This window comes from Trichosurus vulpecula, chromosome 1 (genome assembly GCF_011100635.1).
Source record: "Trichosurus vulpecula isolate mTriVul1 chromosome 1, mTriVul1.pri, whole genome shotgun sequence".
Taxonomy (NCBI): domain Eukaryota; kingdom Metazoa; phylum Chordata; class Mammalia; order Diprotodontia; family Phalangeridae; genus Trichosurus; species Trichosurus vulpecula.
The window spans coordinates 229,207,444-229,235,017 of NC_050573.1; the positions used below are offsets into that span (position 1 = coordinate 229,207,444).

Genomic DNA, 27,574 nt, shown 5'->3' on the forward strand with positions numbered 1-27,574 from the left:
ATGATCAGAAAAGGAAGTTCGCCAGGCTCATAGTAAGAGTCAGGGATAAGAGACTGAAAATATCAATGATGCAGTTATGCCAATGAAATGTTAAAAAAAATGGAGGAAAGCTTCCCCAGCATTAGTTCCATCCTTTCTGGTAGGTTTATTAAAAGATATGGATAAGAACTGTACAGGTCGACAACACATGGATGAGTTATGATCTGTACTGTTCAGAGGGAGTGACCACATTAATAAGATCATTGAGCCATTGAAGTATTAAACAAATACTGGGAGATAAATCACAAAAACAGTTTGTTTTTAATCATAAACTCCAAATTATAATTTAAATTTTAAATATACATATTAATTTTTTTAAATGCAATGTCTTTTGCTTCTATGGATCCTTCGGAGCTTTTTCTGGTAACCCCCCGATTTTGTTGTTTTTACTGTGTACATTTAGATTATACTTCCTTCACTGTGCATTGTTTCATGGCTTCTCATATTTCTTTCTATTCATATTTGTCATTTTTAGGGTGCAAAAATATTCAATTAGTCATATATCATATACTCAGGCAAACACTGGACATTCAAGTTACTTCCAAGACTTTTTTTTTTGGCGACACAAATAGTATACAATTCATTGCTTATTAGATTTTTCTTCTTGAAAACTGGTTTTGATTTGGGAAAAAAAATAACATTAGAATCAGGTTTTATTATTTTATTTTACTCAAGGCCTTTTGTGTTTACATCAAGGAGTCAAGACCCCTTTGTGCACCATAATGAGTTGTGATTAAACAGGTATACCCTAGAGCAACAAGGAAATAAAACTCTTTCTGGCTAGGTTTTCTACCAACTCCTGGAAAATAGGGTTGTGTGTTGCGGGGATGCTCAAACGATCCTACCTTACTTATCTTTCTCATCCCCCATTAATTAATATTGGCTGAATTGATGTTGTATAATTTTTCCTTGAAAAATTAGGTCCTCGAGACCTATGTCCTTTCACTTTGGTAACGGTGTCCTATGAATATAAAAAATGGTGGTGTCTGTGTCTACTAACATTGTCCATATACCCTTGATGGTTAGAAAATCAGTTCCAAGGATATGGAAACACAGGAAGATCAAAATTTACCAATCTATTTTATTGCTGAAAAGGAAAGGACCTTTGAAAGGGAAATGGTCAACCCAGGGGACAGAGTGTTTTTCCGGGGGTAAGACAGTTTAAAAGGAGAGAGAAGGATAAGGAAAACTATTAGAGAACAGAAATGTATATACACTTACTTGGAAGGGATGGCATAGATTTCTGAGATACTGTATGTTAACCTAATGAATTGCTATGATTATTCAACTCTACTCAAAAATTGTTTCAGACTCTTCCTTCGACATGTACCCTTAATAAAATCTCTTCCTATCTTCTTTAAAAGACTGTCCCTTCTACTATATCCTCTCTTTCTCTAATCTTCAGCCTCTATCTATGGATTACTTCTCTACTGCCTACAAGCATGCCCAACTCCCTCCATATCCTTAGATCCTACTACCTCACTAGCTATCACCCTGTATCTCTCCTCTCTCCAACTAAACTCCTTGAAAAAGCAGTCTCTACTCAGTACCTCTATTTTCTCTCCTTTCACTCAGGGGTGGGAAACTTGAGGCCTTGAAGCCACATAAAGCCTTCTAGGTCTTTGGATGCAGCCTTTTGATTGAGTCCAAGTTTTACAGAATATATCCTTTTAAGGGGATTTGTTCTGTGAAGTTTTTTTCTTTCTATATTCTTGTACTTGGTGCTATCAGCTCCCATGAGTTCATTTATTGATCCCTATGCAGATGATTTCCAAATCTAGGTATCCAGCTCTAGGGTTTCTCCTGAGCTCCAGATCCATATCATCAACTGGCTTATTGGATAATTTCATCCAGATGTTCCACAGGCATGTCAAACTCATCATGCCTAAAACAGAACTTATTATCTCTCCCACAAATCCATTCCTTTTCTGAAATTCCTTATTATTGCCGAAGGTACTATCATACTTTCAGTCACCCAGGTATCACAACTTCGCTATCACTCTTCTTCATCCACTCAATTAGCTACCTAATCTTGTCATTTCTATCACCACAAAATCTCTCCACTCACACAGCCACTACCCTAGTTCAAGTTCCCATTGTCTCTCTTGCGGACAGCCTTCGAATCAATGGAGTCTCTCCTAACTCTAATTAAACCTCCATTCAGCTTGCCAAAGGAAAGGCTCTCTAAACAGGCAGGCCTAGAAACTCAGGGCCATAAACAGATTCCTGGTTAGTTTGGGGTATATTCTTTGCACCTTGGAAGCTGACTTGATTGTGATTATGAGCTAACCCATAAAGGAGCTAAGCCAGGAGTTGATAATACCACAAGCCTTGGCTCTAATTTAATTACTGAGCTTGGGCTTTTGAATATGTTATGTGCTCATAGATTTTCCTGGCTTATGTAAAACTTTAACATAATCTTTCCAAAGACTGTGAGAGTTTGGGATTTATCTTTGTTCCTTCCTGGCTGTAGTGGAAAGAAAAAGACTGGGGTGTAAGTCAGGAGCCCTGTGCTCTGAAAATCCTAGGTCTGCCACTGATAGTTATATGATAATAATTTCATCTGTAAAAAATGAGGTAAGTGGACTAAATGATGTCTATAGTTCCTTCTAAGCGCAGCTAGGTGGCACAGTGGATAGAGTGCTGGGCCTGGAGTCAGGAAGACCCAAGTTTGAATCTAGCTTCAGATACGTAATATGTGTGTGACAAGTCACTTAACACTGTTGGCCTCAGTTTCCTCATCTGTAAAATGAGCTGAAGGAAATGGCAAACCACTTTATTATTTCTGCCAAGAAAATCCCAAAAGGGATCACAAAGAGTCTAATATGATTGAGATGACTAAACATCTCTAGTTCTAACATCCTATTTCTAATTTCTAAAAACTAAAATTTTCATTGATTTGCCTAACAGCACAAAGAAAACATCATTTTATTTTTTATCCATGGCATGCTACTTAAATAATTTCCAGTTTTCATAGTTTCCTATTTTGCCCATTAAGACCAGAGTTTTCTTTCTATTTCTTGGGCAAATTTAATAGACTCTCTCAGTTCTAGATAGAAGAAGTGCAAAATGGGAGCAATGTGGCATATCTTGTGGAATTCCAGTCAAGGGAACGATACAAAGAACTGAAAAAAAGAGGGTTCATTTTGTCACAAGTTTAACAGCAGTGGTACTAACTGTGTACACTATTATAGTTATTGCCAGATCAAGCATGTGTTAAGAGTTGATTTTTTTTTCTTGCCATATCTGAATTTATATAGTCAAATTTCAGAGTCAGTTCCAAGATATTTTAGGCTTCAAGTTTCAAATGACACTGATATACAAGAGAGAGAGAACAGTTTGAAGAGAACAAAATCTCAAAGGATCTCAGACCTGGTATTTTTTTTTTCAATCCTTTATTGTAGTAGTGAAAAGGATCTATGAAAACATATATTTTAGAAGATCTGAGAGAAGGACCAATACCTCCTCATTACAAACGAAATAAAACCATTAAAACCCTGGCCAATAATAATCTCTCTTTTTCTGGGAGGTCATCACGGTATGAAACTTTTAAAGAGGCTTGAAACTACACAGAGGAAAAAGAAAAACCTCAAATTTACATTTATTAACCAAAAAAGATTTTTTAGGGGCAGCTAGGTGGCGCAGTGAGTAGAACACCAGCCCTGGAGTCAGGAGAATCTGAGTTTAAATTTGGCCTCAGACACTTGACACTTACTAGCTTAATGACATTGGGCAAGTCACTCAACCAACTGCCCTACCTACCTCCCTCCAAAAAAAAAAGATCTTTTTAGTTAGTACTAAAAAAGTACTAACAAAAGGTTTTAAATAAGGGACTAGCAACAAAAAGAGGAATCTTTGCCCTGCAGTGGGAAAGAAGACTCACAATGATTGATGAAAAGATATAAATTAGTGATAGTAAGTTGGTTGAAAAGAATACTTTCAGATTTGGTCAAATATGATTTCCCTTATTCATGAATAGGTGTATATACAGATTAAGTCATTATTTATAATTTAGAATAGCAACTGACAAGTCTTCCTTTTTATATATTTTCAGCTTCAGGAATGACCATTTGAGAGACAAAAAAAAGGTTTACTTCCCGGCACAAGAGTTTATATAAATGGGTCAGCGTCAAGGTACGTCAGGCTTCTTTTTTCTCATTGATTTAGGATGATCTGCCCAGTGACATTAATTTCCTGTTGATGAGCTAAATGCACCAATTATAAAGCCCTGGGGCAGTTAATATAATTGCTCCCTGTAAGAGGAAGAGTCTCCATAGAAATATTAGCTTCACCAGTCATTTAGTATTTAGTTAGAACTTTCACCAAAAAAAGAAAATTAACTTGTATCATCAACTACTTTACAGATGTCACAGCAGAGTAAGAATTTAGACCCTGTGCTGTGCTCTGAACACTAGACAACACACAGCTTCTTTCACATCACACAGACTACATTGTAAGTGAAAGTGAGGGATGGGGGAAGGAAACAATGACTGCTATTCTTGTCTAAATATCTCTTTTAAAAAATCCCAACAACATAACATCATTTGGAGTACTTCATAGACTACCATCAATGGTTTGGAAAGGAGGAGAGATGTGGTAGATTGAGTTTATACTTCTGTTGCTCTTTAAATGAAGGATCCCCTCAACAAAATGGTCAAGAAAACTCTTGTTAGGGAATATGTGCTAAGAAGATTACAGCTGAAATTACTGAAATTCTTTAATAAAATAAAAACAGAAAATACTTGTTCTTAGGATTGAAAACCAGCTAAAAATAAAAACCCTATGCCTAAGTTTTCTAAATAATCCAAATGATCCTCTTTCCTTTTTCTTCTCCCTCCCTCTCTCCCCCAGTGAAGTGCATAATTTTGCCAGGTGCATCAAACCAATTAATATAAGGCGGGAAATGACCCCCTTTGATGTAACTAGTACGAGCCTCTGCCGTGAAAGGCAGTCGAACTAGATGAATTGTTTCTCTATCCTCATGGATTTCATAATTCCTGTTTCTGTGTGTCATTCTAAGAGACAGTGTTGCCAGTAGTACACCTTAGAACATCTGGTAAGTGTGAAGAAAGACAAGAAATGGGGTGAGAAAATTTGGCCTTTTAAAAAAATATATTTATGTTTTAAAGGACTGAGCACAGATTTCTTAACACCTAAAGTCACAAGTTTTTTCCTATCATGGCTAATTCCAGGTCTTTATTCTTTTCAGATAAATATGCCTGAATATACAGCCTATGTGAGGGTGGTACTTACAAGTAAAGCCCAAGGAAAGGAATTTTTAATGAGTACAGAGTACATCTTATATAAAAATAAAATTATAAATTTCTGAGGCCTGACTGCCCAAATGACTCCTAAACGGCAGAGACATTAAAACCTGGGAACTTGTAAAAATACAATTTAAGAAATCTAATTGATAAGAATTCAAGTTAATTCTTTTCCCCAAAACCCAACTCCTCATAGTACAAAGTAGTACAAATTAGACATGCCAAGTTTTGTTCTTTATTTTCAGCAAAATTGGTTTTTACAATCTGTAACATATTACAAAGGATCTACTGCAATACAATACAAATAAAGGACTGGAGTTGGGGGAGAGAGAAAGAATTGAAAAAAATGTGAATATTCTTATTTATATGCTGGTTGTTTTCCCCCACCGGAATGTAAGCTCTGAGAGTGTCTTTGTATCCTCAGTATTTAGCACACTACCTGACTTCAGTAAATACTTGTTAAATTGAAATGAAAAAGCTAGTGAATGGATCTTTCAGGACACGAGAATACTACAGTCATTTAACTTCTGCCTACTCAGGATTAGCTGGAGAGCGGTCAGATTGAAAAAAAAAAGCTTAAAGTTTGTTACTACAAAAATTAAGTTAAAGTTAAGAGCTTAAAACTGCACCAAGAAAAAATATATATACAGCTATATAGACCTACCTATATCATAAGTTCCTTGAAAGCAAATGATGTACTAAAAGAGGTAAGATACACACACTACACTATGGAACATCTTTGTATATTATATATCCACTTATATATAAACACATAATATATCTACACTGCACTAACACTTCAAACACCCTGTATATTATTGATGTACAACATAAATTCATAATTTATATAAACATAGTGTTGCAAGTCAGTGCAATTTTAAGAGGAAAAATATATATTTTACGTATTTATATACATATGTGCGCCTATACATGGAGAGTACGCCACTTTCATAAGCTTCCTGAGGGCAAGACCATGTTTTTTATCCATACTCTTGGGCAGGCTGCCCAGCATTTGGTAGGTGGTTAATATTTGCTGAACGAGTGATATGGCTGTTATCTGAAAGCCGGATGCATAACCATGACAAGCCACCGGCATCACGCTGCCTCCTTTGTTCGGCCTTTGATCCCTCTCCCCTTGGAGGCCCAGAGAAGCAGTTCTGGGGCACCGACTCAAAGGTCCAATGCAACGAATGGGGGCAGAATCGCGGGGCTGCGCAATCCTCCGCGGGCTCTCCCTGTCCCATACTTACTTTACTGTCGCTCTCCAGGCCAATTAAAGAAGGAAGGGCCCGCGTAGGCCCAAGGATGCGCAATGTCGGGGAGAAGACCCAAGAAGAAGAGGGGATATAGAGGGAGGAAGGCTGTGAGGGAGGCAAAGCCAGTGACCAAATAAAGGAGGGCGGGGGTGGGGTGGGGGGGTAGAGTAGCCGCGCCGGGCAGAGAGCCACGCCTGAAGCCCCGGCCTGCAGCACACTCTGGGAACTACTGCAGGCCGGCGGGCTGTATGCCTCTTTCCTGGAGCTAGCGCTAAGCCCCGGCGCGACTCCGGGCGTGCGTGTGTGCGAGCACGCGCGCGGGCGCGCGCCGGGGGAAGGGGGTGGGGGTGCAGAGCGGGGGCGCGCGCTCAGTGAGTCCGTCCGGGAGACGCACGGAGAGGGCCGGGGAGGGAAGGGGAAGGAGACGCGCAGGGCTGAACAGAGGAGGGAGTTAAGAGTGTCTTCTCATCGTGCACGCGCGCGCAGAGAGGCGAGGCGAGGACGGGACGAAGCTCGGTAGCACCCAGTGGTGCCCCTCTCCTCTCGAGCGCGTTCTCGCAGTCTCCCAACCTTTGGGGCGTTGTCAACCGGAGTTCCCCCGTGACCACAGCGGATACCCGCTTGATCCGAAGTCTAGGCTTCCGCCCCTCTTCTCTCCTCGCCCCACCTCCCTTCGCCCTCACGCTATCCCATCCCATCCCGTCCCGTTGTCTTGTCCCATCCCGCCCCGTCTGCAGCTCACAGGCTGGCTCGCGCGCGCGAGCCCCTAGCAACCCTTCCCCCTCCCACAACCTCCTCCTCCTCCTCCAGCCTCTCCGCCCGCGCGCGCGCGTCCACCGGTTCCCTGGCTCGCGCCGCTTCAATGTAGTCCCGGATCCCCGGGAGACGGAGGAGGAGGGGGCGACCGCAAGATGGCGGGTACGTGGACCCCCTGTTCTTCCTGGCCACAGTGGCTCCGCCGGCCTCTCGCCCCGTTAGCCGGGCGCGCTGAAGGTTCCTGGCTCGGTGGAGAGGGGACGGGGTGGGAGAAAAGGGGGCCGGGCTGAGGCGAGCCCTGGGTGGAAGGCGCGCGGGGAGGTGGTAGTGGTGGTGATAGTAGTAGTAGTAGTAGCAGCAGCAGTGGTGGAGGGTGGGTAGGTGGGGAGGGGAGAGGAGGTGTCTGCCCCCCTCCCCGCGGGGGGCGCTGACCTTGTCCCTTTCTTCTCTTCCGTCCCCTCCCCATCCCCCACCTTCCTCCTCACAGATCTTTCACTGCTTCAGGAGGACCTGCAGGAGGAAATTGAAGGATGTGAGTATCGCTCTGCTTCTCGGCCCAAATCGGAGGCTTCTGCCCGCCGCCCTCCCCCCTTGGGGGCCCCCTTCGCGCCCCAGGCCTCGCACGGGGAGTCCTCTCTGCCTCAGGAAGGGCCCCTGGGGGAGGGGGAAGCCGCCTCGAACCCCAGACGGCCGAGGCCTGGAAGGGAGATCCAGAAACTTGGACTGGGCTTGGGGCTTGGCGGGGAGGGGGAACGTAATTGACCTTGTGCATTCGGAATGGGGGGGAATAAGTGAAGAAGATTGGAGGGGACCGTGCCACATCTATCTGATCTCTACCGGACTGTCTGTACTTCCGCCAGGAAATAGTGCACTTTTCTGGCCCAAATTGAATTCCTGGGCGGGGGAACAGAAACAGATTGCTGGCTTCCTGGGCCCAGCACCTCAGCTCCCCTTGGGTGGAAAGGATAGAAAAGGTGGTTTTGCTGGAATGGAGCAAATGTGCCTTGTTAATGGTGGTGGGTGGTGTTTTTGTTTTGGGTTTATTTATTGTTTTAGCGCCCCCATCTCTTCCTACTAAACCCGGTAAACCGTGCTGGAGAGATGTCTCTTCTTCATAACAGTTATCTCAGAAAAATAGGTGTGGATGTGATTTCTTGTAGGGAAACTGAGCAGAAAGTTTGCAGCTTTCTTGGTTCATTTTCATCGTGTCGATAAAGTAGAGATTAAATACGCTGTTGTTCATTGAGACTTATTTTTCCCGTTTTCGGCCTTTGGAGAAGGTATTGGGAGGTATTTGAAAAGTTGACTTGGAAAAGTTTGAAAAATGTTAGGTTGTGAGAATGAGGGGTGATGTTTTCAGAAAGTGTTTCTTGAATGCAAAGAAAAAAATGTCCCAAAGTCTTTGAACACTGGAACTTTTTTAAGAAGTAGAAGCCTTTGGGGTTTCAAGGGCAGTTGCTGACTTTTGTCCATTTTAAATGACATAAAGCTATTAAACTTTACTGTATAGGCATGTTAAAGGACCTTCAGCTTTGCTTTGGGGGCTCATTTTAATTGTGTTTTGAGGTTCTTAAATTTATCTTTGTGTTTAGGGAAATCACAGGGAATGGGGTAAGAAAATTAACTGGTAGAGAGGTGACAATATTGCATCGAAAGTTTACATTTAAGCAAACTATAGTTAGCTTTTAAACAACCCCATGTATTTGAACTCTTGGAGAATAACTGGCTAATCCAAGAATTATTTGTTTTTTAAATTTTATTTTTCCCCCAGTTACATGTCAAGATAATTTTTAGCATTCACTTTAACGAGTTTGAGCTTCAAATTTTTCTCCCTCTCCCCATTCCCCTTTTCCCAAAATGGTAGGTGATTTCGTATAGGTTGTACATGTGCTGTAACATTTCCATATTAGTCACAGTTGTGAAAGAAGAAACAAATCAAAAGAAAAAAAACATTAAAAAGAATAAGGTGAAAAAAAGTATGTTTCTATCTCCATTTGAGTCCATTAGGTCTTTATCTGAATGTGGATAGCATTTTCCTTTGTGAGTCTTTTGTTACTTGTATTGGATCATTGTGTTGCTGAGAAGAGCTGAGTCATTCATAGTTGATCATTGCAGGGTGTTGCTGTTACTGTGTACACCGTTTTCCTGGTTCTGCTCATTTCATTTTGCATCAGTTCCTACAAGTCTTTCCAGGTTTTTCTGAAATCTGCCTGTTCATTTCTTATTGCACAAAAGTATTTCATTACATTCATATACCACAGCTTGTTCACCTGTTCCCTAATTGATGGGCATCCCCTCAGTTTCCAATATTTTGCCACCACAAAAAGAGCTGCTATAAATATTTTTGCACGTGTAGTCCTTTCCCCTTTTTTATGATCTCTTTGGGATACAGACCTAGTCTTGGTATTGCTGAATCAACAGGTGTGCTCAGTTTTATAGCCCTTTGGGTATAGTTCTGAATTGCTCTTCAGAATGGTTGGATCAGTTCACAACTCCACCAATAGTGCATTAGTGTCCCAATTTTCTCACATCTTCTCCAACATTTATCATTTTCCTTTTTTTGTCATATTAGCCAATCTGATAGGTGTGAGGTAGTACCTCATTTGTTTTAATTTGCATTTCTCTAATCAAAAGTGATTTAGAGCACTTCTTCATATGTTTATAGATAGCTTTGATTTCTTCATCTGAAAACTGCCAGTTCAACATCCTTTGACCATTTATCAATTGGGGAATGGCTTCTATTATAAATTTGACTCAGTTCTTTATATATTTGAGAAATGAGGACTTTATCAGATATTTGCTGTATTGTTTCCCAGCTTTCTACTTTTTATTTTAAATTAATTTACTTTGTTTTCAATGTTCACTTTTATAAGATTCTAACTTCTAAATTTTTTCCCTTTCCCTCGCCTCACCCTCCCCAGGATGGCATGCAATCTGATATAGTCTGGTTTCCTTCTAATCTTGTTTGCATTGGTTTTGTTTGTGCAAGAGCTTCTTAATATAATAAAAATTTACCTATTTTACATTTTGTAATGCTATTTGTTGTTCGGTCTTGAGCCTGTAAGTCACTTAATTTCTTCTTTAAGAATTTGGATACTATACCACTTGATGCATATATGTTTAGTATTGATATTACTTCATTGTCCTATGGTACCTTTTAGCAAGATGAAGTTTCCTTCCTTGTCTCTTTTAATTAGGTCTATTTTTGCTTTCTCTGAGATCAGTATTGCTACCCCCTTTTTTTTTTTTTACTTCACCTGAAGCATAATAGGTTCAGCTCCAGACCCTTTCCTTTACTCTGTGTATGTCTCTGCTTCAAGTGTTTCTTGTAAACAATATATTGTAGCATTCTGGGTTTTGATCCTCTCTGCTGTCTGATTTCATTTTATGGGAGAGTTCATTCCATTCATATTCATAGTTATGATTACTAACTGTGTATTTTCCTCCATTCTGTTTTTCCTCATGTTTGTCCTCTCTTTCCTTTCACCTTTTCCCTCCTTGACAGTGTTTTATTTCTGTCTGCTGTCTCCCTTGGTCTTCCCTCTCTTCTGTTAGATTTGGTCCTGCCTCCCCCCAGCCCCTTTACTTAATCTCCTTCACTCCTCTTCCCTGTTGGCAAGATAGATTTCTGTATTAAACCAATTGTTTACGTTATTCCCTCTTTGAGCCAATACTGATGAAAGTAAGGTTCAAGTGACACCCGTTGCACACCTTATCTTTTCCTCCACTGTAGTAGATTTTTTGCACCTCTTCATATGAAATAGTTTATTCTACCTCTCCCTCCCTCCTGCACCTAGTATACTCCTTTTTCTCACCCCTTAGTTATTTTTTTATATCATTCCCTCAAATTGACCTTATACCCATATCTTCTGTCTGTAAATATATATTTTCCTTCTGGCTATACTATTAGTGGTATAATTTTTATGAATTACAAGGATCATCTTCCCATGTAGGGATGTAAACAGTTCAGCTTTGTTGAATCCCTTATGTTTTTTTTTCCCCCTTTTTAGGCTTCTCTTGGGTCTTAATATTGGAAATTAAATTTTTTGTTCAATTCTGGTCTTCTTATGAAAGCTTGAAATCCTTCTATTTTGCTGAATGACCATTTTTTCTTTGAAGTATTATGCTTAATTTAGCCTGGTAGGTGATTCTTGGTTGTAGTCCTAGCTCGTTTGCCTTCTGTATTTGTTTGGTCTTGGAATGGATTTTTTAGCCTCTTGGCAGACCTAGTCTCATGACTTGGGCTAATATTAAAATTAGCATGCGTTAATGTGTGCCGAGTAAACACATAGCAGATATTTAATAAGTATCAAGTCAAAACTGACAGTAACTATAGGTGACCCATAATCACATCTGGCAATTCAGAGTTAACTATACAGTACTTACTGATGACATTCTCATTTTTTAAATCAGTTGCTAACACTTTACAATATTTGTCTTTTTCCTTTCCCAGATTAAATTTACTTTGTTAAATTTCCCAGTACAAGTGTACCTTGTTTTTATACAGTAGACATATTCCAGAAAAGTTTGGTGCAAATTAACATTTCTGATTTAGATGTACTACTTAATAGAAACATTTCCTTTTCAGAAAGTATGGTCACACCTTAAAACTTAGCATTTCAGAATTAAACATAAAATATTTGGGTAAAGGAAACAATCACTTTCCCTTCACTTTACTCTTTCATCTTAGTTCTCATGTATCTCTCCTAATAACTTTAAAATGTCAACTTGTGGTGATTTTAACTTAATAGTTTTAGTCCTAGTAATGTAGATGAACTGTTTGGGGAGGGGTTCCTCTTCACGATTAGGTTTCTTTTGTTGGGGTTTTTTCTTTTTTGGAGCAAGAACCTGGAAGCAAGTGAATGAATGTAAGGCAGGGTGGTATAGTGGAAAAATGCCCACTCTGGAGTCAGACCACACACCTTAGTGATCTTGGCAAAGTCACTCTCCATGATGTATAACATCTTTTAGCATATTGTTAGATATGGAATTCATATACTTTCAGGTTCAGTAAGTTTCTTTTAAGGCTTCCTCCATAACATAGATGACCTTAAAATTTCTCAGATACACATAGTTAAAGTGATTTATCTAAAATCATAAAAGCTGACTCACAAAGTCTAAACATAAATCATTTTGGATTGGAGTAGGACTTAAAGGTCTCCCTTCACCAGTGCTTGTAATAGTAGATGGTCTGTATCATTTATTTCTGTACTTCAATAGATCTGGGATCCTCATTATAGATACTCCCTCTAGTGGTGCAGATGCCTTCTCAGCCACAGTCATCCTGTAAATCTGTCCTGGTGGGGCTGTGGTGGGTGGGAGGAAGAGCTCCCGCTAACATCCTGAAACCTTTATAAAGATCACTTGACAGTGTGAACACCATTGGACACTTCTGTCAGTTTTCTTTTGGTCTCGTTTCATGACTAGGCCATCTCTCATTCGAGTCATAATAACCCTTTGACCTCTTTTATATTCCTTCTGCTCAATTTTTATGTAAATAGGTTTGTAATATAATATGTTTATCATGTGTTGCATCCTACTCACACCCACTCTTGCCTTTTGGGTAACTCACAACTTCAGTTCTTCTGACCTGTGTGCCATAACTTGAGTTGCTTTGACTTAAAGAAAAATTCAGCTCTTCGTGGCTAACCCTTTGAGTGATGAAGATCTGGTTTTGCTAGGCCGCTTAAGTCATTCCCTTATTTTTGAAACCTTTCCTGTTTGGTAAAAGACCTGCAAAGGCTAACACTGCACTGGCAAGGCCTTTGAGAACTCAGTCACCTCCACAGCAGAATAAAGTAACACAGGAAGACGGTGGTGGAAGGAATATTATGTATTTGTGTGTGTATTCATACATCTATACGTACACATATGTACCCACAGCTACCTGTACATGTGCACATATAGGTTGATAGACCCAGATGTATTTATGTAAATGGCCTTGGAAAATATCACAATTGGACTTGAAGGGATGCTCATTTAAGAAAACAAAATTCTGTCCAAGGTTTAATTGGAAGTGATCTTGCCACAGTATTATAGTATGTTTATCTACAAAGTATTGCTACATTCTTTTCTCTGTAACTAAACCTAAGTACTGACGTTGATAATTCCTTGGAATGTGCAAGATTGTGGAACCTTTCTGTGTTTTTTGTACTCCAGAGAAGTTGAGAGATGATGAAAAAGGTACAAATATCTTCTTTTTCCAGAGGTCCCTTTGGTTGCTTTATGTGGGGTTGAGATTTTGTGGAACATTTAAAAACCACTTCCTCCCATCTGACCCTCTTAGAACATAGATTGCTTTTTATGAGCAGGCTCTTTTAAATGTGGAAGTTGCAAATCAACCCTTAACCTCTGTGCTTGAGCTGCCTGTATTCTATTGTGAGTGTTAAATTGGGACTTGATAAGCTTATTTATGAGTCATCAGATTTGTTAGACTGGTCTCTCTAACATTGTTTACCTGAGAAGACTATTCTGCTTTTTGTTTTTGTGCAGATGGAAAAGATGTTATAGATTGATTGGTTACATTAAAAAATTTGTCCATCTGTGCAGTGTCATATTCAGTGATTCAATTAACTGATCTTTTTTTGTGAAACCTAAATAAACTAATGAGAAACATACACCCAAAATTATTTTCTAAATCATACATGGTAGAGTTGCTTAGGTTTATAGTTATATAACAGAACTACTTAAGAGCACCACTTCTATTTGTCCCAGTCTATTTAAAAATAAAAATTGCAGTTTCCTAAGTTTTGTTTTGCCTCCATCCTCTGCTTTCCATACTCACTTGTCCATTGTCCTGATGCTCTCTTCAATCATTTTCCCAACAAAACATAAAAATGAGTATCGGTTAAATTGTAATTGATTAATCAATAAGTGTAACTGGTATCAGATCCACAGGGGCAAGGGTGGTGGTTCCACTATCCATGGCAAAAGTTTATTACAGTAATCTTTAGTTGTCTTTTCCATTTTTCTTATGTTGTCATTCCATTTTCATCATTAAATAACCTTGGGACTTTGCATAGTTGGCTCTCTTGGCAAACTTCCTTTAAACCAGTTTTATCCTACACTGTTTACTTTCTGCTTTATAAGACGATGCTACCCATAATCGTCCACTATTGTTTGGAAGATTTTACAAGTGAGTCTGTGTTCTATACCAGTGCTTTGCCTTTAATGTTTTGTAGTTAAGTCTAATGATTCCTGACAAAGACAGTTAAGTGGCTTAGTGGATAGGACCCTGGGCGTAGAGTCAGGAAAACCTGAGTTCAAAACCGGCCTCAGATATTTACTAGCTGCATGACCTTGTGCGGTTTTTAACCTCTGTTTGCCTCAGTTTTCCTCCACTGTAAAATGGGGATAATAATAGCACCTACTTCACAAGGTTATTGTAAGGATCAAATGAGATATTTGTAAAGTGCTTAAAGGCACAGTGCGTGGTGTATATTAGGTGCTTCCTAAATGCTAGCCATTGTCATCATTATTATGACACTTTTCTGTGCTCTTTTGGTGGTCCCGTGGCAGTAGATTTGTAGAGGTTAAACTATATAAAAATATTATAGCTGAAGTCTTTCATTTCTGATCTTCATTTCCCATTTTTTTATTGCTGTTTACTTGTTTAAATAGTTCAGAATTGAGTGTCTTCAATTACATGCCATACCTTTTTCTTCATTATTCTTTCTTTTTACTTCTGTTCTCTGCCCTGACAAGTCATTGGTCTGGCTGTACTAGACAGCTGATTCAGGGATAACTCCCACATCAGTAACAAGTCTTTTCCTGTCTTAAAATATATCCCATTTCATTTTTGTGATGTTATTTGGTGCTTGCAAGGACTAGCCCCTACTAATGCTCTACAAAAGTGTTCACGATATAAAACCTTGAGGCTTCTGTGTAGTCTACAGTCTTTGACCTCATTTCTTTTTCCCAAATGTTTTCTTCCCATTTCTTACCCTCATGTTTGCTACCTTTGCATTGAAGTCATTGATTAACAAAGTATATGTTGATTTAGCTGGACTAGTTCTGCCGAGTTCTAAATAGAATTTATCTTTCTTTTCATTCTCAGCAACCAGTAATGAATAGTACATAAGCTACAATTATGTCCACAAGGAACTTTTTACAAATATTTGTCATTAGCACTAGGATGCAAGATGACCAGATATTATGTGAAATATTTATTATTGTTCTTGCCTTTGAATGTGTGATAAAGCCAACCTTTCTAACTCTTCTCTTTGCCTTTCCAAAGAGTAACCATGTCCTGTCATTTTGCTGCAACTTCTTCCTTTCTTCTGGTTTTCTTTATAGCAAACATATGAAGATTTGCATGGTTCAGCACCTCTAACTGTAGGTGTCCTTCAGGGTTTGGTCCTGATCCTTCTTCTCTTTTCCCTCTCTACTACTTTACTTTGTGATCTGATCAGGTCCCATGGATGTAATTACCATCTCTATACTGATGATTCTGTTTTAAAAATTAATTTTAATATTCATTTAAAAAATTGTGTTCCAAATTTTCTCCTTTTCCATTTCTCACACACCCAACGAGAAGGCAAGCAGTGTGATATCAATTATACATGTGAAGTCATGCAAAACATTTCCATATTATATGCCGATGATTTTCAGATCTACCTTTCTTGCCCTATTCTTTCTGCTGACTTCCAGTCTTGCATCTCCAACTGACTTTTAGACATCTGGAGCTGGGTGTCCAGTTAGACATCTTAAACTCATTACATCAAAAACAAACTCATTGTCTTTCCCCCTTCTGCCTTTCCTGTTACTGTAGAGGGCAACACCATCCTTCTAGTCTCTCAGGCTTGCAACCCTGGAGTCACCTGGGCTTCCTCGCTGTCTTAACACTCCATATCCAAGCTGTTGCCTGAGGCCTGTCAATTTCACCTTTCCAACATCTCTCAAATATACCCCTTCTTTCCTCCAACACTCACTGCTCTAGGACAAGCCCTTATGATCTCATTCCTGCATTATTGCAGTAGTCTGCAGGAGGCACTGCCTGCCTCCGTTGTGTCCCCACTCCAATCCATTCTTCATTCAGCCACTAAAGTGATTTTCCTAAAACTTGAGTCTACTCACATCACTTCCCTCCACACATACTCTCAATAAATTCCAATGGCTTCTTCTTGCCTTCAAAAGCAAATCCAAAATGGCATTCAAAGCCCTTCATAACCTAACCCCCTTCTACCTTTTCATTCTTACACCTTACCATCTAACAGGTACTTTTCGATTCAGCGACACAGACACTGCATCCCTCAGCTCCGGACGTTTTCTCACCTTCTATAGGAAGCCTTCCCTAACCCCTACTGCTTTTCCTGTATATAGCTTGCTTTCTATATGTATATGTGTGTATATATACATATACACACTTTTTGCATGTTGTTACTTCCATTAGATTGAAAGCTTCTGGAGTCCAAGGACTGTCTTTGCCTCTTTTTGTATCTCCAGTGTAATTTAGCACAGGGCCTGGCATGTAGTCTGGTGCTTAATAAATGTTTATTGATTGAACTAGAAACATATCTAATTGTTGAACAAGGATCTCACATTTGGAATATCAGTCAAATTAAAGTTTACAAGTGGTCTAAACACTGATTCTTAGCACACTCTTCCCATTTTTCCACAACTCTGACACTTTCACGGAAAAAGTGGGAGACTGTACATGATAGGGCCATATTGAATTTGTATTTGTTTCATAGGTTGCCATGGCCAAAAAGTTAATCAGTGAGTGGCTAGCTTATTGTTGATGAGCCTCAATGTACTTAGCGAGGTAGGTCCTTAGAAACCAAATTCAGTCTGTTGCCAGGACCAATGCTCCACATCTTTTTAGCATAAAAGAACCTTCCAGAACTTATGGCTGGCATAGTCTTTGAGAAACCAGGGTTACCTCCGTGCCACAGTGAATGACCGTAGTAGGACTTTGTCAAGGAAAAAGATGCTGTTTATTGGATATGATGATTGTGAAGTTAAGATTTGTTAAAAAGTGATTTAGAGGCATTTTGATTAGAAAGGTTGGGATAGAAATTAGATTACAAGGAAATGAGGAAGAGAAAAAGGAGTTGCCAAAAAGATGCATCCATCCTTTTACTATTATAAAACTGAAGTGGCCTACGAGGAAAAAACAATTTTGCCTTAATAATTAAAACAAGATTAGTTTTCAGTAATCCTTTATAAAATAGCATTTTAGAGGAAAAAGATAACTTGCGTATACCTAACTCACAATTCTAAGCAAATAATTTTTCTTTAAGCTTAGGCATCTATGTGGTAAATATTATACTGCTGTACTTTTTGATCCTCAATCTATATGCTGGCTTATTAAAAGTACTTTTATTAAAATCCAGTCTTAGTTTTATATTTTCCCTTTTTTAAAGTTATATTAATACCTTTTGTGTTGACATCACAGTCATTTTCAGACATCTCCTTCTCCCCCTAAGTCTTTTTAAATTTTTTTTCATTTTTTTCTATTTAATATTTTTAGCTTTCAACATTGATTTCCATAAGATTTTGAGTTACAAATTCTCTCCCCATTTCTCCCCTCCTCCCCACCCTAAGATGGCATAAATTCTGATTGCCCCTTTCCCCAATCTAGACTTTTCTTTTTTAACAAAGAAAATAAGTAACCAAACAAAGTGACACAGTTACACATCTTGACACCCTATGCAATATTCTATACCTATAGGTCTCCCTCCCTCCAATAGCTCCTCACCTGTCTTCCAGGGGCAAGATCGATTGCTACATCTACACAGTGTTCAGCTTTGTTTTAGTGTTCTTTTCAACTGCATTATTGTAATTGTGTGTGTTTTTTTTCTGATTTCCATTACTTGATTATTTTGCATCATTTCATACATATGTTCTCATGACTCATGGCTATGGATAAACTGATAGTCCTGGATTTGAAGCCTGCCTCAGAAGTTTACTAACCTGATGTCCCTCAGCAAATCACTTAAACTTCTTTGGTCCTGTTATCTCATCTGTAAAATGAGATGATTGGACTTCATAACCTCTAATGTTCCTTCCAGCTCTAGATCTATGATCTATGATCTTAAAAGGGCAGCTCAGTGGTACAGTGAATAAACAGCTGAGTCTTAAATCAAGAAGACTTCAGTACAAATCCAGCCTCAGCCACTAGCGGTGTGACCCTAGGCAAGTCACTTAACCTCTATTTGCCTCAGTTTCCTTTTCTGTAAAATGGGGATAATAATAGCACCTACTTCTCAAGGTTGTTGTAAAGATAAAATGAGAATAATAATTGTAAAGCACTTAGCACAGTGCCTGGCACATAGTGAGTGCTATGTAAATGTTAGCCATTATTAGTGATTATTATTTAGATCCTCATTTGTTCCTTACTCCTCAATAAGACTCCATTATATTCATTTACCACAATTTATTCAGCCACTGTGCAATCAGTGGATATTCTGGTTTATTGCTTCTATGAATATCTTAGTACATATAGATGACCTTTATTTCTATTGGTTTCTGACGACTGTATGCCTAGCAGTGAGACATTTGGATCAAGGGTCATGAGAAGTTTAGTAACTCATCTGACATAATTCCAAATTATTTTCTGGAGTGGTCGAATCATTTTGCAATGGCAAAACCTTTTTAATTTTATGTAGTCAAAATTAACTCTTTTTATTTCTGTATGTGTTGCCTTAAAGCATTTACGGCTTTAAAAAATCTCAAATAGAAACTGAATCTCAGTCCTTGTATAAGTCCTGTGGTCCGGGTTCAGAAAATGGACATCTTCCGCAGCCTTTATCCCACCATCACCCCAGTCCCAAAACCCTCTAGATAACTAAATAAATGGAGGAATTAGCTTTCCCTCCTCCTCACCTTCATCCCTGAAAGGAAGGAAACAAGCATTTATTAAGAATCTACTATAATATGAGGGCGGTGGGTAGAGTGTCTCAATGGATAGAGTGTTGGGCTCAAATTTAGCCTCAGACACTGAGCAAGTCACTTACCCCTTTTAATGAGCAAGGTGATTGTTGTGTTTGTCTTTCATTTTCGAAGAGGACCGTGACAGTCAGGAAGTGATGACATGAATTGCAGTTGACTTTGATTTGAGTGAGGGAGCACTGGGCAAGGTCACCAGCCTCACCTTCTCCTCCAGAGCCATCTGGGTCCAGTGGCCTGATACTCACTAGGATGACTGGAGATGACCCAGGATGCATTTGAGTGAGATAATGCCCATTCAGCGAATAGACCTCTTTAAGAAGTTAGTTGAGGGATGGACCTTTTAATTAAAACTCAAAAAAAAAAATCAAAACTGGGAGAGGAAGACCTTCAGGGTTACTGGCCAAAAGAGAAACAGTTAATGAGCAAGGAAGCAAATGGCAAACCACTTGAGTATCTTTGCCAAGAAAACCTCAAAAGGGGTCATGAAGAGTCAAAAATGTCTGAAAAATAACTAAACAACAAGAGTATATCAGGCACTGTGTTAAGTGCTTTACAGATTTGGCATTTGCTCCTTCCAGCAACCCTTGAGGGTAGGTGCTATTACTATTTTATGGTTGAAGAAACTGGCAAACATGTGACTTAACCCAAGGTCATACAAATAGTAATCAATAGTAAACATTTGTTAAGATCCTACTATGTGTCTGGCCCTGTGCTGAGTCCTGAGGGTCCAAATAAGAAAAAGGCAATTCCTGCCCTCAAGCAACTTACAGTCTCTTCTGGGGGGAGACAGTTATACAAAAGGAAGTTGAAAGAGGAGTGTGCCTGAGATGGCTCAAAGAGTTGAAACCAAGCAGAGGAACTGATAGAAAATGAAGTTAACCGGAAAATTTGGAGCCCTCTATATAACGGGAGGCTTTGGGAGAAGTTTATTGCTCAGGCCTCCCCCTTCTCTTCCTGTCCCCCACCAAAGGCAATTGAGGGTGCTGAAGTGTTGAATATCAGAGCTGGATTAATTTCATGCTGATGAAATTTCAGATGATAAGTTTATCCTAGGATATACATGATGTTCCTAGAAACTAAAAAAGAGCAGCTGATGGAAAATGGAGTGTCTGAGGCTGAATTTGAACTCATGTCTTCCTGGCTCCAGATTGGGCATTCTATCCACTGAACCAAGTAGCTGCCTCATAACCTTGGAAGGGGAGAAGAGACAGCCAGAAAAAAATCAGTGAGGGGGTAAGGTTGAGTATGTCTCACCTAGGATTCCATGGCTTGAGGTGGAGGGGAGCTGCACCTGGGCCCAGAATCACATGGGGCTGGGCTTGTCCTTTCCTGCTGGTAATATGCTACTTGACATCTCAGGTCTAGCCCACTCAGAGTAGGAAGGCTAAAAATGAATGAGATTTGCCATAGCCAGGCAGAGAGGACCTTTCTGAGGTCTCGACTTGTACCCCACCCATACTCTTTACAAAGGCCATATGCTGAAGTCACAGCTGAATAGTGGGAGACACCTAAATGAAGCTACAGGTCAATCAAAAGTCATAAATCTTTATTAAGCACCTACTATGTGCTTAATAAATATGTGCTGGGCATTGCTAAGCCCTGGGGATACAAATACAGAAAGAAAGTCTCTGCCCTCAAGGGGGAAGACTACACACTAAAGGAAGCTGAAAGGGAAGGGGGAAAAGTACTTGATACGGATGGTGAAGTCAGAGAAGTACCAAAGTAGCATTAGCAAGGTAGGAAATAAAATGTCTGTGCTGAGCATCCTCTTTGGCTGGAGGTTTTGGGGATCAGGCTCTGTGCTCAGAAGTTCAAATTCCCTCAGCTCAGGTAGCGTGGATTTAGATGTCAAATTATCTAATACCCTCATTTTACAGATGAAAAAATAGAAGCTTGCCCAAGGTCACACAGCTTGTGAGGGACAGATCCAGACCATTATTTTTCTACATACTCTATTCCCATCACTGCCAGAAAAAGCTGAAGTGATAATGAATAGGAGTGGGAGACAGGGTTGACGGGAGCAATGTAGAGCTGGAGCAGAGATCATGAGCAGCCTTTGGCAGAGAATCCATCATTTCATAACCCAAGAGAGAGAGAGAGAGTTCATTTTCAACATGGGTAAACCAAAATGCAAGGGGGAAAAGACAGGTGAAGGTATATATTCCCACTCTAGTACCTCTCTCCATTCTTGTTTGTTTAATAGTTCTTCCCATGATCATAGTTGTGAAAGTTCTTCCATTGTCCTCTAATTTTTTTTTTCTGTGATGTGGCCTTTTTTATTTAGGTGCCATAGCCATTTGGAACTATAAGGGAAGTTTATGAAGGGACTTCCAAATCTTTTCATGTTGCAGTTGAGGATACAAACCTGGGGAGGTAAAATTTCCTACCTAAGGGTCATACAGGTAACTTGGCAGAGCTGGGACATGCACCCAGGTCCTCTTAGTACAAATCCAGCATTGTTTCCATGACAGCAAACATTAGAATATACTGTGCAATAACGCTTCTTTCCTTCCTCCTCTTCTTTTCTCTCCCTCTCCTTCTCTCCCTCTTATACCCTCCCTCCTTTTTTTCCTTTTTGCAAAAATTCTATCCAAGTTTTCTTGGCTATTCTTGTCCAATAAGGAGTTCCTTCTTGAAGTAGTTTGTGTCCTTGGGTTTATGGAACATTCAGCTACTGAGCATAGTTGTTTGTCTCATCTGTTTCACTAAACTACTTACATTTTTTTAATCAGTAATTGTTTACCATGTGATTCTACAACTCTTTGTTGTTCCAAATAAATTTTATTGTTTTGTCTAGTTACATAAAGTAACCCTTTCATAGTTTGATATAGAACTGAATATCTAAATTAACTTAGGTACTATTATTGTATTAGAGTTGCTGTACAGTGATTAACGAATAGCTTTTTGGTTATCTTTTATTTCTACCAATGTTTTGTAATTTTATCTATGTCTTTGTTACGTTTACTCCCAAATATTTTAAGCATTTCATAGTTATTCTGAGTGAGATTTTTGCTATATCATAGAAGGGCTAACAATTTTTGTGGTTTTATTTTGCTATTTTAATCAAATTACTCTTCATCTCAGGTTTTTTTGCCAGTTCTTTGACAATTTTTAAGTAGACATTCATGTTGTCTGCAAATAGAGATATATGGATGTGCCTTTAATTTCTTGTCTTATTACTGTCACTCAAAGGTTTATGTCATGTGCATTCTCACTCACATACACCCACATGCACACATAAATATATTTAGTGTATTGAAAGATAGGTCCTGACGAGAAACAGAAAAGGGCATTTTATTAAGTGTTTTGCCTCATGTCTAATTAAGCCTTAATATGTTGGTGTATTTTATTATCTGGTATTTTTGAGGATGAGAGTCTTTTCTGAAGACTTATTTTTAGGAGTGTTGGGAAGTGTTTAACAACCAGTTCTCCCTTAAAAAAATGCCCAGATTTTTTCTACATTATTCATATTTTCAACAAAATAAATCAAATCCTGATTTTCAGCATTTGCTGATTTTTGTGATGTAAATGCCTACTAAAAATTTAACAGTCCAGTTGATTTGAGTTTGCCTCCATCACACCTTTGTTTATTTCCATAATTTAGCATTTCCAAAGAGGGCCATTTCTATCAAATAGTGTATTGTCTTTATTCAGACCCATTTTTATCTGTTAGGCAAAAGTGATAATTAGTGAGACCTCATCTCTTGCATAGTTGTTGTTGAAGTAGTAGGATGGATTATAGTGGTGGTAAAAAATGGAAACAGAATAATTTTCATAGTAGTATGATCCAATTAAAATTGTGGAATTATCAATAGAAGATGAGTGTGAGATTATTGAAGGTGACTATCTTCTTCCCTTCCCTCCCACCCTCAGGAGAAAATGCCTTCTATTTTTTGAGGTTAAAGTAATAGGAACATTTGAGAAAAAGAGGCAAAACCCCTAGGTTCCTTGTACAGGGTGAAATAAAAGGGGTCCTCAGGATTTAAAAAAAAATTTTTTCCTTTGATCAGCTTAATCTGGCCCATGTGGTTTAGTGAAGAATTTGTTGGACTTGGGAAGATCTAGGCTTGAATCTCAGCCATTTGCAATATAATAAATATATTTAAAACAAGATAGGTCAAATTCTATATTAATATACTTTTAAAAAAAACCCTAAGATAAAGAAAGAAAAACCAATTTCATCCCTAAGTCTCAAGCAGTAACATTTTTCTATCAAGCAGTATTTATTAGAACAAAATTATAGGATAATAAAGTAATTTAGGGAAAATTTTCATGTTGTAGCATAATTATCCTGACATTATTTTTCCCCTTCAGGCAGTCATTAACATTTTATTGAGTTCTCAAAACAAAGTAAGACTCTTATTTGTCTCTAATTTTTAACTACTATTAAAATTATGCTGTCAATAATATTCTGTTCTCTATGATTGATCAAACTTGGCAACAAGGTGTTTTTTTCCCTCTTCATATCTGTTGGCTTTTGAGACAATCTTCAATAGGAACTCTAAAATGTACTTCCATCCCCACCCCCAATATTATGAGGATAATAATAGCACCTACTTCCCAGGATTGTTGTGAGACTCAAAAGAGATCATATTTGTAAATTGCTTACCAAATGCCGGGCACATAGTAGGCACTTAATAAATGCTTATTTCCTTCCTATCTGATTGTAAGCCCTGTGGGAACAAAGACTATTTTTTTTATCATATTCCTGGGAATCAAGACTTGCTACAGAGGTGTCATTTGAACAACATCTTAAAGGGATGAGTAGCATTTCAATAATCCTCGGGAATGCCATGAGCAAAGGCACAGCCCACATATAAGTAAACATACTTTGGCTGGAGCTTAGGGCACATGGAAGGGAAGTAGTATCCGGTTCAGTTTCACAAACATTTATTAAGTACCTTTTGTGAGCAGAGCACTATGCTAAATTATGGGAACACACGGTGATTAAATATGCTAATGCATTTGGGGAATGGCCAGACAAACTGTGGTATGTGATTGTAATGGAATATTATTGTCCTATGAGAAATGACAAGCAGGATGATTTCAGGAAAACTTAGAAAGACTTCCATGAACTGAAGCATACTGAAGTGAACAGAACCAGAACATTGTATAGCAATATTGTTCCATGCAGAACTATGAATGACTTAGCTATTCTCAGCAATACAACGATCCAAGACAATCCCAAAGTGTACTGTCCGCCTCTAGAGAAAGAACTGCTATTGATTGAATACAGACTGAAATATGCTATTTTTCACTTTTTAATTTTTTTTCTTTTATTTGAGTCTTGTTGTGCAAAATGACTAATATGGAATTGTTTTACATAATTGCACATATATAACCTATATCTGATTGCTTATGGTCTTGGGGCGGGGAGGGAAGAAAGGAGGGATAGAATGTAGAACGCCAAACAAATGAAAATGTTTTTAAAAATTGAAAAATATGCCAATGATCCCTGTTCTCATGGAGCTTGAAATCTAGAAGAGCCTTTCTTCTCTCTATATCCTTATTTCTCCACTTTGTAAGTCATAAAGACATTTGTCAGATTTCATGCAGCAAATCACTAAGGACCAGAATTGGAGATATCAAGTGGCAGTATCTGGGAGAAGACTCTTGTGTTATTTTTATTTCTGTAAAGAAAGAGCTGGAGGAAAGATATCAAGTCTTAGTGGAGACGAATAAATGAAAACAGTAAACAAGATAGTGAAGAGAAATTACTCAGGTTCACACAGCAAGGTCATAATAAACAACATCATCAGAACTTGTGTCCAAACCTCGCCATTATACTAAGCCAGATAAACTTCATTGTAGTTATTTGAGTAATTTTTTTGTCCGATGTTAAAACCCTAAATAAAGTCAGGTCAAAGTATGTCTAAAAACCATAATTATTTTTTGGTTTGAGATTTTAATACCTTAATTTCACATTTTTAAAGAATGAAAAATAATATTAAACACAGATTCTGGTATGAAATATATTTTCCTGTTAAATTAAATGTATATGTGTGTTATTCCAGTGTGGCATGCATTTTTATTTATAAATAAATTTGTAACCTTATTTATAAAAATGTAAATGTAATACATTAATATATAAACATTAATATAAATTTATTGATAAATATTATTTACTTTTTTGTCTTGGAAGCAAGCCCAACTCTCAATCTGCATTCAGTCTTGTCTAACTCTTCAAGACCCTATTTGGGGTTTACTTGGCAAAGATACTAGAATGGTTTGCCATTTCTATCTATCTCCAGCTCATTTTGCAGATGAGGAAACTGAGGCAAGCAGGATTAAATGACTTACCCAGGTTCACATAGCTAGTAAGTATGTGAAGCCAGATTTGAGCTCTGGAAGATAAGTCTCCCTGACTCCAGGCCCAGTACATCCATTGTGTCACTTGCCTGCCCCCATATAAATGTTACCTGCTATTATTATTAACTATGTAAGCAACATTAATTATTTAAAATCGAGCCATCTTTGAATTCTTTAAAGGGAAAGTAACAGGGCTCGTCCAAATCAATAGATCAGTGACCTAATCAAGGACATATTATTAATAATAATGTAATACTGGTTTATATTATAATATAATATGATAATACAATACTGATTTATTTATACTTAAATTAATATCAAAATATGTTTCTAATGTTAAGAGTTTTTAAAAATATAAATAATTTTACTTTTCCTATATTTCAATAAGGAGCTTATTTATGTATCTTAAGTATGTCTTCATTAACTGGAGATTCCGTGAAGTGTAATTTTTTCTTCATCAACTATTTCTCATTTGTGAAGGGAAATAAAAGTTTAGGGAACTCTGTAGTATAGTGTTTTATTCTCTTTGTTTATAAAGCCGCAAGTATAGTACCCAGAACCGTTAGCCCTGATGCTGCTTCCAAATTTGTATAACTTCTACAGACATGGCAAAGAAATCAAGGTTGCATTCTCCATTTAACTAAATCAACTTGTAGTTTCTTGATTTGTCTTAAGGTTTTTTCTTTTTTGTTTTTTTGAGTTTTTTTCAATGCAACTACCCCACAAAAAGAAGAGATGATTTTATTGGGGCTTGTCTCACATTGGCAAAGGGCGAGTTTTAGTTTTAAAGTGCTGTGATTATAAGGAATATTTCTGATGTCTCTGATAGTTGGTGTGGATGACTACAGCTCAGAGTCTGATGTGATTATTATACCTTCAGCCCTGGATTTCGTCTCACAAGATGAGATGTTGACGCCATTGGGAAGACTGGACAAGTATGCTGCAAGTGAGAACGTATTTAATAGGTATGTCTTTTAATGTGCTTCCTTAAAGTGTGAATGACTGGAAAGTTGTTTTGAATATTTAAATTTCATCATTTTAATAAGAGAACAACCTAATTTGTTTATAGTCAGAATTTGGCTATTAGAATTTACTATTTAAAAGCTTAATTTTAGGCTATAGGATGTTGTATACTGTTATTGTACATGCTTTTGAAAATTTAATTTGCATTAAAGTATTTTGCCATTGTTATTTTGGTAAAACTTCAGAGTTCTTGATCTAGACACTTTAAGGGTTTGTATCAGGGATTCTTAACCTTTTTTTTCATCATAAACCTCTGGCAGTCCAATGAAGCCTCTGGACCCCTTCTCAAAATGATATTTTAAAATGCATAAAACACATAGAGTTACAAAGGAAACCTACTATATTCAAATAGAGATGTATTCTTTTCCCATTGAAATTCTTGGACCCCCTGAAATCTATCCTTCGGCCTCTTAGGAGTCTGTAGGCCTGAGGTTAAGATGTTCTGCTTTCTATAAATTGATTTCTGGTGCATATATTGCACATCTCTTCCCCCTAATGTTTACTTAGGTACCTAGGCTAAATCCCTTTAGAAACAAGTAATTTTTTTATACGGGTAGCTTCTCAATTGTCTGCTTTAGGACGTCCTTTGCAGATTGTCTCAGCATTTGAGAGTTGGAATGGACTTCAGTAGCCATGTAATCCAATCTATACCTGAGGAGAATTCCTGTTTTAACATGTCTGACAAGTGGTCATCCAGTCTAGCTTCTCCTTGAAGGTTTCGGTGAATTTAGGCCAATTCCTTCTCTCCCCATTTCATCTCCTCAAGGCATTTAGGTTTTTAGTAGTAGTTGCCTTAACCAAACAAAATCAGGACTTGCTGCAAAAATAGCAAAATCCATTACAAAATGAAGTATGAATTACTTTTTTATTTTTTCTTATTTTCTATACCACTGCTTCATTCCATTAATGCTGACATTTATCAAGAATTGAAATTAATTTAGCAATTTCTCAGGTTATCATTGTGGAAAAAAAATTTGAAGAAGTGGGCTAGGTAAAACAGTACAGTCACCGTAGGCAGATTTGAAATTGGTTAAA

At 38.2% G+C, this 27,574-nt stretch overlaps 1 protein-coding gene across 3 annotated transcripts in view; it reads left to right on the forward strand.

Annotated features, from left to right (window-relative positions):
- The first annotated feature begins 6,728 nt into the window (after positions 1-6,728).
- The window catches only part of PPP4R1 (protein phosphatase 4 regulatory subunit 1), a 79,374-nt gene continuing 58,528 nt past the window's right edge, over positions 6,729-27,574 (forward strand). Inside the window, exons 1-3 of one of the 3 annotated variants that reach the window (XM_036760116.1) lie at positions 6,729-7,477; positions 7,803-7,847; positions 26,346-26,481. In XM_036760116.1, coding sequence (XP_036616011.1) covers positions 7,471-7,477; positions 7,803-7,847; positions 26,346-26,481 — 188 coding nt within the window. In that variant the 5' untranslated portion in view covers positions 6,729-7,470. The remainder of the gene's footprint in view (positions 7,478-7,802; positions 7,848-26,345; positions 26,482-27,574) is intronic. The other 2 variants (XM_036760124.1, XM_036760133.1) reach the window with 2 other exon arrangements.